This window comes from Magallana gigas, chromosome 5 (assembly GCF_963853765.1).
Source record: "Magallana gigas chromosome 5, xbMagGiga1.1, whole genome shotgun sequence".
NCBI classification, from domain to species: domain Eukaryota; kingdom Metazoa; phylum Mollusca; class Bivalvia; order Ostreida; family Ostreidae; genus Magallana; species Magallana gigas.
Window position 1 is genome coordinate 53,707,093 of NC_088857.1, and position 17,995 is coordinate 53,725,087.

The window sequence follows — 17,995 nt, forward strand, 5'->3', positions numbered from 1 at the left end:
CATGCATACAGTTTATTGCTGCAATCATATAATGCATAGGAAATTAAAGATTTCATGATGAAGTTAAAAATGTAAAATTGTTAACGGACAACACATGACCGACAGCAAATGGTTACCCAAGACTCAAGTGACCTGACACAATACAGGTGCACCAAATAGCCATATTTGCCCCCCCCCCCCCCAATAAAAAGCCTCAACCCCTGCCTCATTTGCAGTGAATTTCACAATTTATGAAGAGGACAATATTCAGAATAAAAGGAGAAAAAATAAAAACTACATTTAAAACATTTACAAGTGTAGGTTTACTTGACAACTGTTAAACAAGAAAAATTATGCGTACTTGTACGCAAGAGGTGAATCTAAAAATAATAGCATTGTTAACGGACGATGCACGACGACGGGCGATCGAAGCCCAATAGCAATAGATCACCTGAGCTACTAAGGGGACCTCATAGATTTATATCCCGTGAATATTTTTAATTCGATTTATTAAATTACAATTTGATTGATGTGCACGAAACTTTATCGTTATCATAAATATCGTTTAATCATTTTATTTGAAAGTATGTTTCTATGTGGAATTGAATTGAAATAAATGCATGTACAGAATTTATACTATATTGGATAATAAAGTTATCTAATTTGTTTGAAGGTAAGGGGGTGATCAGTACTAAGCGCAACAGAGGCGGAGGAGGGGGAGGACTTGACGGAGGTCAGATGGATAGTGGCAAAGGTCAGCCTGGAGGAGGGGCGGGGTTCGGCACCACGGGGTAAGAAACAAGGGACGGACGCTTGTGTAGGAAAGAGAGTGCAATCTAAGAGGGTCTTTGTTCAAACAGCAGCATGACACAAAAAATTACTGGCAATTAATTTTGTTTTCACCAGTTTTTTGTTTGTTTATTATTTTTTTCATTAGATCGATGATCGGCGTGTATAGGAACTGGAGCGTAGCTGGAGAGTATGGACAGGTCTACGGGGACGGGACCATGAGCAAACTGTTGATGGGGTCCGGCGGGGGGAGCGGGGGACGTGCCAAAGACACGTCTAACAACCCCCCAGGTAAGAAGTAATTGTATATCCATGATACCATTGATGATTAGGAAACACATTCTTTAATTCTGATATGCAAAACACGTAATATAAATGTATCTTATCTTTTTCTAAACAATTAGAACAAAAACGGCGGCCATATACTTATTAGACCTTTTTTTCTAAATAGTTCTTTCTTCACGTTTAGTCCTAATATTGTATGCTTTTGTGATGTTTAAAAAAAATGTTTAAAATTTGAATTGTATTTACATCAAATAAATGACTATTCTTTGACGTATTTGCTGTATTTTCCGATAATATGATGAACGTGTTAAATGATGCTGACGTACGAAATGTAAAATTACAGTTATAATACTTTATAAAATATCACAAATAGTTACTGTTTATTAGTCCCCTACCGGTTTCACCGGAGGGGACTATAGCTTTCCTATGCGTCCGTCAGTCCGTCCGTCCGTCCGTCCGTCCATCCGTCTGTCTGTCCCACTTCAGTTTTCCACACTTTTTTTCTTTATGCATTTGAGGAATAATATGAAACTTGCTGAACAGCTTCAAAATGTCAAACTTCAGATCAAGTTTACACTTTTGTAGCGTCTGATTGACATATTTTCGAGAAAATTAATTTTTTATAAATCAATTTTTTAATGTTCGGGTTCGTTATCGGGTTCGATGTGAGGCCAGTATGTAGTCATAATATCGTGCGTTACTTGTACCATTCCTTTTATCATTATTAACAAACAAATAAATACTGTAAAATAATGTCAAGCATTGTGTTGTAAATTTAATCGGCAGGGGTTTTTTTTGTATTATTACAATCGGGTTCGTTGTCGGGTTGGGCTGTTTAACTGTTTGGTTTGATTCGGGGTACAGAAGACGGTAAGAAATGATATTGTGCATAACAGTGCATTGTTTTCACAAATTTTTACCAGCGAATACAGAATAGAATTAGCGAAATTACAGGAAATGAAATAAAGAGTATTTTTTTTTTACCTATTTTGTATTTAATTTCTATATCAACTATATAGTTTTAATTTCCATTGTTCTTTTATCTCTGATTAAAGCATGACATCTCGTTTACAATAGCTCTGAAATAGTTGTGTGCCTGGAAGCTTTCATAGAATAATACAAACCGGTAGGGGACGTGTATTGCTTATGCAATACTCTCAGAATGCTTGTTAAGTTTGTTAAAATATTGTAATATCGATCAATTCATACGACCAATGATTCATGTATATCTTTAAAATTTGTCTTACTCTGTAGTTTTAGTTTTTAAAGTTCATTGTGTTTATTTAATGATCGAAGTCATGCTGAAATAGTGTGTGTTACCGAATGCATTTATGTTTTAACAGTAGTTTATTTAATTAATACCAAGCAAATTTACAATTTTGTTTCATTTGATAGGTGGGGCAGGTGGAAACGGAGGCGGGGCCATTCGTTTGCAGGCGGAAATGAACGTCATCATTTCCGGCAAAGTCGCAGTGAATGGTGGTAATGGAGGAAACACCGTGCGGTAATTTGTTTAGGTTCATCCAATGAAAAATCTGGCTTCCCCGTCACAAATATTTTCAAATCACTCAACTCAGTCCTTAACTCAAGGAAAATAAATTGGAGGCTGAGTAATGACTTGAGGATTGTTGGTGACGGTGGGGTCTGATATAGATTAACGAAATCAATAGCTAAACCCTGATATAGATTAACGAAATCAATAGCTTAACCTGATATAGATTAACGAAATCAATAGCTTAACCTGATATAGATTAACGAAATCAATAGCTTAACCTGATAAAGATTAACGAAATCAATAGCTTAACCTGGTATAGATTAACGAAATCAATAGCTTAACATTTGGTATCGGTACCACATGGGGTGAGAGAGGGACCACAATACGGGCTCAAGTCTACACAGAATTCAAAAAATGGAGAAAAGATTAATGACCCCCCTCCCCCAAATTACATGTTAATGAAAAAGAAGGGATATAGCATCGCTGCTGTACGTGTTTGTGTATGTATGTGTGTGTGTGTGTGTGTGTGTGTGTGTGTGTCCATTTCAGCCTTTTTAGCGAGATTCAAAGAAAACCCTCGCATGCATGTTTATCAAACTCCGTGCACTTCATAAGCATTTTTAAAGGACAAACCCCATTTTTTTCAAGGAATTCTGTTATATATTTTTTAAGTATCGATGAAATTACAACACCTTTTATTTTTATCGAAATTTTATGAACGACTTCCGGTTCGTGAAAGTAACGATTTCAAATCAACAACTTGATAATTTGTTGGATGTAAGCCCTGTAAAGGGAAAAAGCAAACGTTTTTTAGAAGTTGGGAGTTGGAAGGATCGATGTCCAAAGTGAAAAACTGAAGCAAGCAGGGGATTAATTAAGTCCATCTTAATTTAATCAAAACAAGCAGCTGTCTGAGCCGAATGTCGGGCTATATATATTTAAGGTGGAATAACACATCATCACAAAATGGCTGACCGTTGATCGAAACGACATTTCGTTTTATTAAAAGGATTTTATGGACTGAAACACGAAATTTACTCCATAGCCGAGTGGATAAAGTGTCGGACTTGTGATCCGTACAACCCGAGTTCGAATCCCGCAGGGGCAGTTGTTGTTACTTACTGGAATAACTATTTTAGATATTCATTTTTTATCCCCAAACTGCAAATTTTTCGCTTATTTGACATGTTCCTTATTATTATATCTTTCATTATCAAAAAATTTCCTGTTAATTTGAGTGACTTTTTCCAGGTGTGTTATTCCACCTTAACGAATTACTTAGAGAAGAACAGGTTCATAATTCAGAAGAGACTTTGACGAATATCGTCAACATGATTAACCGGGAATTCATTTCATGTAAATCGCTGAAGATATGTTACTCTTTTTAAAATTACGACATGTAAACTCGATTTTTCTAATTGAGTTAAGGAATGAATTCAATATTTATTTGTTTTATACGATATAAAATGGTTTGGGGCAATTTACGCTTTATAAACCGCGAAGCGGTTTATAAAAAAGCGTAAACTGTTTCAAACCATTTTATATCGTATAAAACTAATAAATATTGAATTCATTACTTATAATTTAATTTTTTACTCTTCATTGTAGAAAAAACGGTTATTTGACCTTAACAATGATGTAAAATTGTACAAAATTCAAACGTAACGTTAGGCGTATTGATACGTATTTGACGTTAGTCTTACTATGACGTAGGCAACATTCTTTATACGATATAAAATAATTTTTTAGCCAATCAGAAAGCGCGTTACAACCAGAATTAAATTATCAGACTATAAATCGCCAGATCTTAGCTACATTTCATTTTCGATATGAAACTTAAATTTGCCTAAACTAATTGTTTAAATGCGGTATGTATGTCACTGGATAAAGAGAATTTATAAAACTATATTTCTAAAATTCAACACGTTTGTGGTGTGTTTTCGCAAGTATTGGGAGAAATTGTACAATCACAAAAATGCACCCATCCCCCACTGATACACCTAGAGCGTGCATGGGGAGAGGGATAAACGAAATATTTTAATTAAAGTGGTTTATAACAAGTTAAATATTTGGTCTCCTCAGTTACTGGTACATACTTATTCCTAAATAATGCATTTCCCCGCACAATATTTTCATTTTGCGAGGGGATGCTCCGTTTTGCAGTGTCCTTGTTGAATTATAAATTCACGTTAGAAGAGAGTTCATATATATTTAAAAGTGTGCTTTTTATTTAAATGACATACATTTGTTAATAATGAGTGACGTTGTATTGCCGACACTTCTGTAGATTAACTATTATATGTACTTTTGAGTTCAGACTGAAAAATAAAATGCAAAAAAGCCTGGAATCAATTAAAAAAATTAAATACTTGTATAACAACAAATGGCATGACATGACATTGTCTAGAAACTTATCCATTTTGCTTCTTTAGGTGTGTAAGTAAGTGCCGCTCTTCCTGTCATGCACTAAATACAAGTTGTCAGGATAATAACGTCACAGAGGAATGCTGGAGCCAATCAGGAGCCGGCGGTGGAGGGAGTGGGGGCAGCATTCACATCATTGGGAAGGTGGTGAAGCTAGGTCAGTGTCACTAAAGTCCAGGGGTGCCATTCCTACAGTACTGGTTTGTTACTATATATCAGGATTACAATCATATAACGAAAAGTAAACCGTTCTCCAGTAATCCTGGTTGTACTAAAAATTGCAATAACCAATGATATTTTGGAGGTATGATTCCTCTATTTGTGTTTAATTGAATAGTAAATCTATTGTAAGTGAGTACTGATGTCCAATTGTCATTTCGACCTTCCGTCCTTCCCTTTCAAAGTCCTACAACCCCGATAAGATGTTGTAGTAACATCATGCTTTCGCAAGATACAGATAGAATGTCTGTATAAGAGGCACCATTGATGTCACTTAGTAAAGATGCTCTGTGATTTGATCTGACTGTATCAATGCTCTGTGATTTGATCTGACTGTATCAATGCCAGGCCATGAATGATTTTACAGGTCAGTTGTCTGTGACAGCACAGGGAGGAGACGGGGGGATCGGAGTTAAAAAATACTGTGGTGGCTTTGGAGGCCTGGGTCGCGTTCGGGTGGAGGCCGATATCTTACACGGAACCCCAACATCGGAACAAGCTGCAGTCACAACTGTGCTTAAAAAGAGGACGTTCATCGTATGATACAGACTTCTTCTTTTTGTTAATTTATTTTTAATCACGGTAGATTATGAAGTAATATTTAGATTTTTTAGTGTCTTTGCTTGTGATAATATATAAATAGTGCCTGTTTGGGAGGGTAACAGTTGAAATTGACACCCCGAGAAAACCATTGTCAACCGACGCGAAGCGGAGGTTGACAATGGTTTTCGAGGGGTGTCAATTTCAACTGTTATCCTCCCAAACAGGCACTATTTATTTTGTTATACTGAATGTCTTTTTTAAAATTTTTAAGAAAATTTTACTGCCTTTATATAGGAATAACGTGAATTCTACAGCGAACCGTACGCGCATAATTTTCGCGCATGTAACATTTTTTAATGTTACCCGTTGCCAAGTGCGTTGCTAACGCTGAGGGTAATAGTAAATATTATTAACTGCGTCTTAACCAATCAGATTTCAGTATTTAACATGAAAGTATAACAACACTACATATCCATTTTGTACTTAACAGTCCAATAAATTCGAATGACGTATAATGGGGCGCAAGCGGGGGTTGCTTATTTATATATTCTTATATTTAATCGGAAAATTGCTAAAAATTATATAAATATAAGTAATAAGGAATCTTTCTTTAAATATTTTATGGTGATACGGTAATGATCGCGGCATGATCAAATCAATCATAAAGACCTTCGGGCTTTATTGGATTCGACCCCGCCCTGACCAAAATTATCAGTTCATAATACTTAAAGAATGATTCCTTATTCCTTAATTACATCCATTTTCTACATAAGGATCACAGTCTACCGGGAAGAAATAAAATCAATGTGAAGAGCACACGGTTTGGAGATGAGGTTTACCGTGGTTGTTTTGAGGATACGCCAGCTGATCAGCTGTTTTCTTTTAAAATGTCTACGGAAGAGTACAACTTACAACACATGACACCTGAATGGTGCATCAGATTGTGCAGGTTAAATGATTGCATCATTTCTAAAATTCAACTGAAAAATAAAATTATTCTATTGTTATTCTATTTTCTCTATTGTTTAGCCTTGTTCGTTCTGCATTGGTTTAAAATTTTGAATGTATTTTTCGCTATTTTCAAAAAAAAAAACAACTCTCGGCCAATATTGATCAAGTTGTAAAATCAGCAAGGGCAGATTATAATTGTGAAACTTAGGGGCAATAAATATAAGGTAAAAACTGAAAAATACAATGCAATATTTAAGTGAAGAGCAATATTTCCTTTGCCAAATATGGTTAAGGGTTATGATGTGACAAACTAAGTACATGAATATAGCTATGATGAACAAGAGCAACTCTACCGTCTGGCTACCGAGTGGCTACGTCTGATTCAGGTTTCTAAAGTACGGAAAAGGGGGCTCTAGTTGCCATGTAGGGACAAAAGTAATTCATTAAAATAATTCTTCTCTATAATTTGATTTTTTGTTTTAATGGACAAATTGTTGTACATATAAAATGACCAGCGAAAATTGACGATGTTTTTTTTACCTTTGCCAGAAGTGAAGGGCATCGATTTTCAGGAACAAAACCACCAAATCTGTGTTTCTGTGACAACCACCTCGATATGAGCAAGAAGAAGGATGACGCGTAAGTGATCGATTTTTCTAGAGGGACGTGTTTTACATGACCTGTTTAAGAAATTTTGTTGAAAGAAGTGAACAAATGAAGTCTTTACGCTATGAAAAGATACTTCATCCAATGTAACAGAAATGCCAATTACATTAACAAAAAAATTTCATTATCTCAATATCTGGTGTTAATGCAAAATTATCAAAATCGTGATTTCTGGGACAGTGATTAGGCCCCACCATGGGTGTAAATTTCAACATAGAAATACATACTGTGTACAGGGAAATATTTGCCCCGTTGTTGGTTCCTTTTGTCCTGGTTGTCAGCGGGCGAATTTGAGACTGTGCGAATCCCAATGTCTAAAATTATTTTGTCAACATTGTGTCTTGGCGAATTTAAGACGGAGCGAGACTATTTGGAAGTGTAGTACATTACTAAGAGGGAAAATTCAACCCTGAATACAACAGTGGAAACCTTAATAACATATCTGTAAAGAATATCTGTATACATTAATACTGTCAATAGAAAATCCAAGTTCTTTCTGATAAATTCACTATAACACATACTTAGCTGCATAGTTGGAAAATAAATTCCTACGGTGGTCAATGCTTGAAGATATTTTCTCGCAGCGCCATGTGTAACCGAGCAGTAAGGAATTCCAAAAGACAGCCGTTTTGTTTAACAGATTTATTAAACATTTTAAAGCATTGACCTATAAACAAAAGAAAAATACATTAGACAAAATACAATTTTACATGTACATTCAATATTTTTTAGTTTTGAAAATTCGTTGATAAAAGCAACCGTTACTTCAGTATTCATTTATAAGCTAAAACATGTTTTGTAATAATTTAATATTAGAACTTGCAAACAAGTTTCAGAAATTATTATGGCAAGTTTAATTGCAAAAGACGATAAAGTATAAATCTTGCAATTAAAATAACATGCCCTAATCACTATCATGGTAGTAAAGAAATATATAGCTAAATATAATATTAACCTACCACAAGATGCAGCTGATATACACTGGATTGTCCGACGTCGTTAAAATGAAATACTGCCCAATTTGACTTAGTTTGAACGATTACTTATACTAATAGAGAATCAAATTTATTGGATAATAATATGAACCAATTAAATTTAATGAAACGTACGCGCGCAATAAAACTTCAGCAATCGCAACTTCTCGGGCCTTTCCGGCAGGCTCGGAAAAACACCTCGAATGTATTACCTAAGCGTCCATGACAACCCCCCTTTTTATAAAACTTGATATAAATACAACACATTTTACGATCTGTTGAGATGTAAGCTAGACTTCATTAAAGTAAATGATATACCCTAAAATACAACACACAAGCGACTTATAAGGCTGTCTAACCGATACTTATTTTAATGGGAAGCGACTCCATTTTGTATAAAATTCTAACGTCCGGTAATGTAAATACATTCGAGGTGTTTTTCCGAGCTTGCCGGAAAGGCCCGAGAAGCTGCGATTGAAAACTTTAGATGAATAATATTTAAGAATATGCTGCACAAAACGAAGATAGAAAATCCAAAAACGAATACATATGAAATAGATAATAATAAATCTGTTCTACCACATAAGGATGCGGGTATGAAGGTAGTGGGCAAAGAAGAAACACGCATCAATTATGTCAGAAAAGCAAGAGCACGATTTCTACCTATAATTACCTTTTATTCTGCAGACAATGTAACAGTCCGTGCGCCGGTAACAGTATGATGACCTGTGGGGGTACAGACAGGATCCAAGTCTTTGGTCCTCCCCCTGGTACTCCTGCTATTGTTCACGCAGGCGTACAGCAAAAGTGTGAACCTTGGTGTATAACCGGTACACAATCGCCAGTAAGTATGTAACAAAATTAGATTGTATGTTAGTTTTATTGAATTCTTAAATAATAATGTTAACAAATGTTCTCTGACTTTCTTTCCGTAACAAAATGCTGGAAACCATTTGTTATTCATTGAATATTCACATGTTTTATCCAATACTGGTGTCAATTGAAGCTTTGTTATGAATATGATAATAAAATAAAACATGATATTTTAATTTACAGTATATTCAGATTCATGTCAAGGCTATAAATTACAGTTTTAATATTTGAAGGAGCTTAAGGGGGATGTCTAGTCCTCTCGTACATTTAAGAAACAAAGTATAAACATTTCTTAACTAGCTTGTTTCAGCCCAAAATTTACACAACATGTTGTCAAAAGATAAAAAACAAGAGGCCCATGGGGCCACATCGCTCACCTGAGCAACAATGGGCGTTCAAAAGATATTGTGCCATATGGTCCCTCGGTAGAATAACAAAAAATAAATATTGTAAAGTATTCGAATTTTACACCTATTTTTTCATAATCTTTGACATTGTACCTTCATGAAATACTATTTTTTACCAGAATAAGAAAATCCTACGCAAGATATAAAACTAAACATTTGGTAGGGGTACACTGTTAAGTTGATAACTTCCAATTCCCTATGTTTTCGTTCTGCCCCCCCCCCCCACACTTTGTAAAGCGATCAAAATATATGAGAGCATATAGGTACATTTTTTTCATCAGCTACTTACTAGTTATTGTATTTTTAAAAAAAAATTAATAGTTATTGTTTTTTATTCAAAAAATCATACAAGTATAGATGTGAAGAAGAAAAAATTGTACCTCAATGTGCTCAATTCCTCAAATTAAAAACATTGAAAAATTTAATTTGTCTTCTCCATTATAATTAAATGACTGTTATTTACCTCGCGTACAAACCAGGATAATTTTCCGCTGTGATATTTTCTTAGGAATAGTGATAATTACTTTATCCCCACAACAAAAATGTGTCAGAACTATGGAAACTTTTAAAGATGTCGTTTTTATTTACTCGTATCTGAAAAACTATCAAAATTGATGTAGAATTCACATTATTTTATTGTATAAAGAGGGGCCCCCAGAGAGTAGGTGTATACAGAATATCATTCTTTTATTTTGTTTGTACTATTAACATACTCTAATTCATATAGAATTTCTAATGTTCAACCAAAATTTCAGCGTCAATCGTAGAATTATAAGCAAGATACAGAGCTCACAGTTTGCCTAGGTTTGAGTCATATTTTGTTCACATGAGTTTATTACATTCAGCTTAAGATTTTTAACGTGGTATTTCTTATTCAGCATTTGAAATGGAAAAAAGAATGGCCTAAGATTTTCAATTCTTTTATTCACTCAAGACCAGTTCACTGGTATTTGAGGTTCTAAATCAGTTTACACAAATGTACACAAACACAGTCAAGGATCACATGTACAGTAGGAGTAATAATGAAAACAGGTTAAGTTTACAATAAAATAAGTTGTTAAAGTTGGTTTCTGGAAGAACAGACTTTGAAAATTTTCTTAATAAATATTGACAATTTTTTTACTTTTTTAATCTTTAGTTTTGGATCTTTGTACAAACATAGAATTGTGAGCAAATCTCTGTATCTTGCTTATAATTCGAAGCTTAACACTCAAATATGGTTAGTAAATAGAAATTGTAAACAATTAAACACAAGAAACATGCACTATAACAAATAAAGAACACAATTTATTTTTTCGAAATGAATCATATATATACATGTATATACCTACATATTTCCGTCAGCGATATCAAACTCTATTTAAACTGAATAAACTCGAGAAAATGCCGAGCATCTCAACAAAATCTATTGCATTAATCTACCATTACGCAAAAGATAATGCCGAATTACCGATAGAATGAATTGTATTTCAGTACTTTTTTGATACATCAGATTTTGCTTAATTTGCGCAGGTAAACAGTTAACTGTTTGATATACCGATGTCTCTGTTTGATTTGATACGTAAACATCACGAAATACAGACGATAGTTCACAGGTTACAAAGCATAAATACGAAAATCAGAACAAGCTAACACCAACGTCATGTGTGAAAACTGTCAACGCATTGAAATATTTAGCCTCAATTTACTTCACAAAATCGGCACCAATACATTTTGCATGTTTCAAAAATTTCCCTTCATACGCGAACTGTTGCACAACAAGCAAATTCATCATAGTCAGATCGACCCTTTTTCGTATAATGTCATGGCTGCTTTAAACAAAGAACCTCGTTTTAGAAGTATGGAATACGAGTCTTGGTAAAATGGGTATGCAAACCCTGGCCGTGGCAAAATAAAAGCCGGGGCAAATCGGCAATCGTCAATTCCAAATACGCATTATTTTGCAGGAATATTTACAGCGAATACAATATACTAGTCAAATATCCTGAAATTTTAATGAGATTGGCAGATTAATAACTGCGAATCTTTTGTTTTGCCCAGGCCAAGTCTTGCCTACCCATTTTACCGGATGCCGAACCCGAAGCTATTAAACTGATTGAAACACGCCTTTCCTTTATTATTATTTTTGTAATAACTCAGATTTGAAACAGAACTAGTCCTTAATTTTTGCAATTTATATTTTCCTTCCCATAAGGATAATTTTTGCTAAACTACGTTGAATTGGACTCAGTAGTTCTTTAAGATTTTTAAAAATGCACCCTCCTTCTTTTTTTTTTTTTTTACAGTTTCAAGGTTTTCTCCGCTTTAAAAACAGATCGGACTTTTATTTCTGCAATTTATTTTCGCCCTCCCATAAGGATGCTTTGTGCCAAATTTGGTTGAAATTGGATAAGCCGTTTTAGAGAAGAAGTTCAAAATGTAAAAAGTTTACAGACGGACAGACAGACGGACAGACAGACGGACAGACGGACGACGGACAAAATGTGATCAGAATAGCTCACTTGATGGTGAGCTAAAAAGCAATAAATAGTCGTTTTGTATGCAAATTATGGAACAGAACAATGCCTTTTTAAACTTAAAACTGCGCAGTACAGACTTAAATTAAAGATTTAAAAATCTGAAAATATGAAAGAAGGCTATTTATGTTCATTCTACTACCACTTTTGAGAAAAAGGTCGAAGCTTGCCCATTTAAGTTGTAGCTTTGTCCAAAATAGGGTAAATAATTCTTAAAATGGATCTCGGAAACTTTCAGTTGCAGAGATATATATTTGTCTGCGTATCCTGATGTATTGAAAAATATATGTTTATGTTTTAAGACAAATACTTTTATGGGACCCCTACCCCACTTCTATAAAGAATTTACTTGATTTATACATATAAAAATGGTTAAAACCAACATGGGACTGGTATTGAGGTCTATCACATACAAAACGGATTATTTTAAATTGACATATTTTTGTCTATGGAAATTTAACGGCAATGTACTCCATAGACACAAGTGTTCTGTGTATAGGCTGGAGTTTTTCTTGTTCTAACCGAGATGACTGAAAAAGCAGAGTACCCTATTTTGAAACAAAGCTGCAACATATATGTGCATCAACCATTTTCCCAACAAATGGTTGTAGAAAGGACACAAATTAACCCCTTTTGTATTTTAAAATTTTTTAAATCTCCAAGTTAGAATAACAGCTGCACAGTTCTACAGCTGTTCTAAGTGATTAAAACGGCCTTATTCTGCACTTGTATGCGCAACTTGCATACAAAACAATATGTAAAACGTCATATTAATTACCTAGTATCTTTTGTGGTCAGTTTTTTGTTACAAATAAGTTAGTTCAAGAAATGTTTACATTTTGGTCCATATGTGTACAAGATGGACGGACATGATCCTTAAGCTAAATGTACCTTTGCTAAAAAATATATATATAGCGCCTATGCAATACATCCATGGCTCTTCTTTTACATGTGTTTTTTTAAATCTAAAAACAACTTGAACAAACTTTGCTCAACGCTGCGTTCAAATTTGTTTTTGAGGTTTGAATACAAAATCATACAATCAAAAAAGCAATACATATATAAGTGATGGACTGAACTTTATTTTCCATTGTTAGCAATCTTGGGGACAATGCGACAGTCGAGAAACAAAAACGACTTCCTATAGAATCCATTGCCAATGTCCGTCAGGGTTCCACGGGCCCCAGTGTAACCAGGTTCCGTTTTCTGTTCATAATTATCTAGTTATAACTCTTACTGGTTTTTATGTTATCATTTCTTTTATTTTGTGTTTATGTTCTACTGCTATTTAAGTTTCTTTTCTGTAAATGAATTAAAACTCACATTTACTTAGCAGAATTTTGCAGTGATATTTTAAATATTTCCGAAGATCTTACCTGTTGCACCAAGCAACAATTAGATTTAAATCTCTCTATAGCATTGTACACCGGGTACCTACGGACCAGACTGTAAGTTCAACTGCCCTTGTAACATGACAACAACTGCCTTTTGTGATAAAGATACGGGGGCGTGCACCTGTTTGATGGGATACCAAGGGAGACAATGTCAGGATCCCTGTCCCCCGGGGAAGTATGGTGTAGGCTGCAAATGTAAGGATTTTTTATTTTTTAAATGTTTATGGGGGATATCGTAGATATAAATTTAATGAACATATAAGGAGTGAATGATTGACCAACCAGTCTCCTTAAAGAATCTTTACAATGAAATGTCAAATGGTGTTTAAGAAATTGGAGAAATGCAGATCCTGACGATTCTGTTTTAATATTGCTATGTCATTTATGAACAACTATTTAAACATATCACTGATATAATCGTACTGTACATAACGTGTTTGTCACGAAAATATGTGCAGTCACATACACTATTTTGAGTGATAATCCAAATAAAGTCAGTATAATGTTAAATCAGAATTTCCTTTCAAAAAAGATTCGAAGAACCGAAATAAATACTAGAACCTTTTGGTATCGCTGCTAATGTAAATATTGAATATTGTTTTGTGTTAAAATAATGTAGGAGAAAGTTTTCTAATTTTGAAGAACTTGTGTCCAACCCTATTCTTATCAAAAGCATGTAAAATGAATCAAATGTGTTCAAACCAAAAATTAGCAAATGTTCTACAAAATTTGTCTGTTTGATAATGATTGTATTATTGTGTTTGTAGACAAGATGTGTCTTGCTGATCTTTTTACCTGAAACTCTTCATGCAAATAAAATGTAGATTAAACATTTTACGTGAAATTTAGGTACAAGTGATTGCCTTTATTTTTATTTTTATTTTTTTTTTTGCAGTGGACTGTGAATGTTCCAGTCACACAGAATGTGACAATAAAATAGGAGCCTGCTAGTAAGTGTAACAGTTTATACCGGTGTATTGAACACAAAGATGCTTGATTTAGCTTTGTAAGTTGATTGGTAAAGTCAATCCAATGGATTGCCGTTATATAAAAAGTAAATGTCATTATATATTATGAAAGGAAGTTTTAACTCCTATGGAATTCTACGAGATTTTCTATAATGCTTACTTAATCAAATGAAATGTTTCCTATAATTTCATTTCGTTTAATAGAAACTTCAGTCTTAATAATGACTATATTACAGTTGCAAAAACGGGTTTACCGGACCAACGTGTGATAGACCCTGCCCCCAGGGATTCTTTGGTCGGAACTGTTCAGAGCCGTGCCGCTGCACAGAGCATGGAAGCTGTAACCCGGTGGATGGAGTCTGTGTGTGTGACCCTGGCTGGACCGAAGGTCTCTCTCTCTCTCTCTCTCTCTCTCTCTCTCTCTCTCTCTCTCTCTCTCAACAATTTGTGTTTGGATTCATTACACATCATTCTCTCTTTTGCTCAATCATTTACACAAACTTAGACATTAGTCTTTTAAAAGTTCAACAACAAAAATTGCATTAGTATTTTATCAATATGAATAATTTTTGTTCCTCATGTAATGAATTGGTTTTCTGAATTTAAGAACATATATTGTATAAAATTACATTAATTTTCAACGTTACAATTGTCATTAAACATAAGTACATGTATGTAACTAAGTAAGTATGTATGTAAGTAAGTAAGTAAGTTACTTTAAAAAAAAAGAATAACATGTATTCAGCAATAATAATTGACACACATAAATGACATTTGTATGAGTTAGAGCTTTGCGGTGAGCCCTGTGACCCCTACACCTTTGGAGTGGACTGTACCCTGTCATGTGACTGCAATAATTCACCATGTGATTCAGTTACGGGGGAGTGCAATTGTAAAGCCGGAAAAACGGGGTCCAAATGTCAAGAGGTGACTATTCAAAAGGCAACTTTTGGGGGGTAGAAAATAAATTACAAATTAAATATATACATTTTCAGCCTCTTTGTCAGCAATAGCACTACGAATTGATCAATTTATTAATGTACAATCCAAAAAATTCAAATGACGTATTATTGGGGGGCAAGGGGCGGGGTTTGCATATTTAAAAGAATGAAAATATATTAAATATTTAAATCTTAAATTGTACAATTGCTGAAAATTATATAAGGAGTCATTGTTTGAATATTATGAGATGATAATTTCGGTCGGGGCGTGATGAAATCTATCATAAAGTTCTTTGGGCTTTATTGGATTTTATCACGCATTGACTAAAGTAATCACCTCATCATACTCAAAGAATGATTCCTTATTCCTAAGTGAAAGGTAGATGTGATGTGTATGATCTTATTTTCTATGAATATGCGTGCAAATACGTGTTTTTGCAGGAAAAATTTTACGACTAGAATGACAATGATAATAAATTTTAGTTGAATAGCTTTGAAATATGAAGAAAATAAATAATTTTTATAATGGTATCGTGATAGGGAAAATCTATATCAAAGTATATCACCCTGAATCGTGGCAACCAAAAACCTCTTGTATGAGTACATATACTTCCTGTTTTATAACTTTGGTTGTTCAAAGGATTGTCCATACCAGAGATATGGAGAGGGGTGTCTCCAGTTCTGTGGCTGCCCACAGGGCTGTGACCCTGTCACGGGGGATTGTACATGTCCCCCGGGCTTCTTCGGGATACACTGTGAATTCCCGTGTACTAATGGAGCGTAAGTATTTTTAAATATAGATTTATCATGAAAAGTATATAAACTATTTAGTTCATAATAAGCAAAAAAAAAAAACTTAATTTTTTTTTGCAATTGAATGATATCGGAACAATATGATTTTTAATGTTCATGACTTTAAAATGAAAACCATATAGTCAATCATACATTTAATGCATAGTCTGCAAAAGTCATTCAGAAACTTGATACGCATCCTTTACATGAAAAATGTGTCAGACTCTGTGGACTTGGACCACTCTTTGTTTAGATACGGGAAGAACTGCCAGTCTCGGTGTCAGTGTGTCATGAACCAGACAGCGTCATGTGACAACAGGTATGGCTTCTGCACCTGTAAGGATGGGTTTGTTGGTTCACGGTGTGAACATCCCTGTCCCATTGGATTCTATGGCGCGAGCTGTAACAAGACCTGTCCATTGTGTCAACACAGCGCCCCATGTAACCCCGTGAGTTGTAAAAGTATAAAACAAGCATCTTTGCCAAAGTTCGAAGTAAATTCAAGGCGATGAATTATTATGAGCAAAACAACCTGTAAAGAGCTACCAGTGAAATATGTTTGTGTCTCATGTAGTAGAATGCTTTTTCCTTTAATGTGTATTAATGTTGCATGCTCGTACAATAAATATCGAGTTATTATTTTAATTAAAACTTACAGATTAAAAATGATTTTTTTTGTATTACATTGAAAATTATATGTTTTAACTGATGCAATTCTGCAATAGCAAAATACTTTTAACTCCTTGATGGGTTCAACTCGTAAATTGTAGACCAGCGGGAATTGTATTTGTCCTCCAGGATGGTCAGGGCAAAACTGTGAAGTCCCATGTCCCAGTGGTTTCTATGGCCCGAACTGTGGCCAGAGATGTCCTATATGTAACCCTGGAGTATGTGACCCGACCACTGGGCGATGTATATGTCAGGTAACAAAGCTACAATGATAGATGAATTGTTAAACAGATTGCTTGAACTGTTTAATGGTTATAATAAATTGTTTATTATAGGATAAAACCAGTCCTTGTAAATGTCCCTCTGGTTACCATGGTGATTCCTGTCAGAACACGTGCCAATGTGTGCACGGTTACTGCGGACTCAATGGGTCCTGTGTTTGTGACAAAGGATGGAAAGGGACTTTGTGCAATACTCCATGTCTCAACCCAGGTGCTTGCGTCTCGGTTAATATAATCGTTAAAATTTATATACTGATTCAGATTTTCTAAAGATGACAGCGTATGTATTTTTGATGTAAAAAATAAGATTCGACTTCCAAAAGTCTTTCTAACAAAATGCAAAATTATCTGTCAAAAAATCGACATTTTTAAAAAATAGGGGGATAAAACCTTTGGTGAGGTAATATTCCAAAAACAGGAATTTTTCTGTTTTCTTTGGACGATGAGAAATCATTTTTATTTAGGAATGATGGTAATCATCTACTTCTTTCAGACGCTTCTGGGTCACCTGGAGGTGATATAACGAGTAAATTTCGCACAAATATTAAACCTTTGTATAGGACAAATATTAAACCTATGTATGGCACAAATAATATACCTATGTATGGCACAAAAATAAACAAATGATAAACCCATTTATAGCACAAATAATAAACCTTTGTACCATTGTTTCCATATCACAAATAATAAACATGTCCCTTGTTAAGAACAAATAATAAATCCATTCAGAACAAATAATAAATCCAGATATTAAATTAGGCTTTCTTTAAAGTGTCGCAAGTATAACGCACTTACGTGTATGTTTATCACGAATAGTCAAAAATATTTA

At 34.3% G+C, this 17,995-nt stretch overlaps 1 protein-coding gene across 2 annotated transcripts in view; it reads left to right on the plus strand.

Annotated features, from left to right (window-relative positions):
* Window positions 1-17,995, plus strand: part of LOC105332975 (uncharacterized) — a 44,806-nt gene that overhangs the window by 16,442 nt on the left and 10,369 nt on the right. Inside the window, exons 20-37 of one of the 2 annotated variants that reach the window (XM_034480576.2) lie at window positions 653-770; window positions 917-1,059; window positions 2,449-2,557; window positions 4,981-5,129; window positions 5,559-5,728; window positions 6,508-6,683; window positions 7,235-7,324; window positions 9,013-9,169; window positions 13,219-13,317; window positions 13,539-13,710; window positions 14,411-14,465; window positions 14,720-14,871; window positions 15,271-15,410; window positions 16,065-16,204; window positions 16,470-16,665; window positions 16,987-17,139; window positions 17,221-17,377; window positions 17,660-17,692. In XM_034480576.2, the coding sequence (XP_034336467.2) occupies window positions 653-770; window positions 917-1,059; window positions 2,449-2,557; window positions 4,981-5,129; window positions 5,559-5,728; window positions 6,508-6,683; window positions 7,235-7,324; window positions 9,013-9,169; window positions 13,219-13,317; window positions 13,539-13,710; window positions 14,411-14,465; window positions 14,720-14,871; window positions 15,271-15,410; window positions 16,065-16,204; window positions 16,470-16,665; window positions 16,987-17,139; window positions 17,221-17,377; window positions 17,660-17,692 (2,409 nt within the window). The remainder of the gene's footprint in view (window positions 1-652; window positions 771-916; window positions 1,060-2,448; window positions 2,558-4,980; window positions 5,130-5,558; window positions 5,729-6,507; window positions 6,684-7,234; window positions 7,325-9,012; window positions 9,170-13,218; window positions 13,318-13,538; window positions 13,711-14,410; window positions 14,466-14,719; window positions 14,872-15,270; window positions 15,411-16,064; window positions 16,205-16,469; window positions 16,666-16,986; window positions 17,140-17,220; window positions 17,378-17,659; window positions 17,693-17,995) is intronic. The other variant, XM_034480583.2, reaches the window with a different exon arrangement.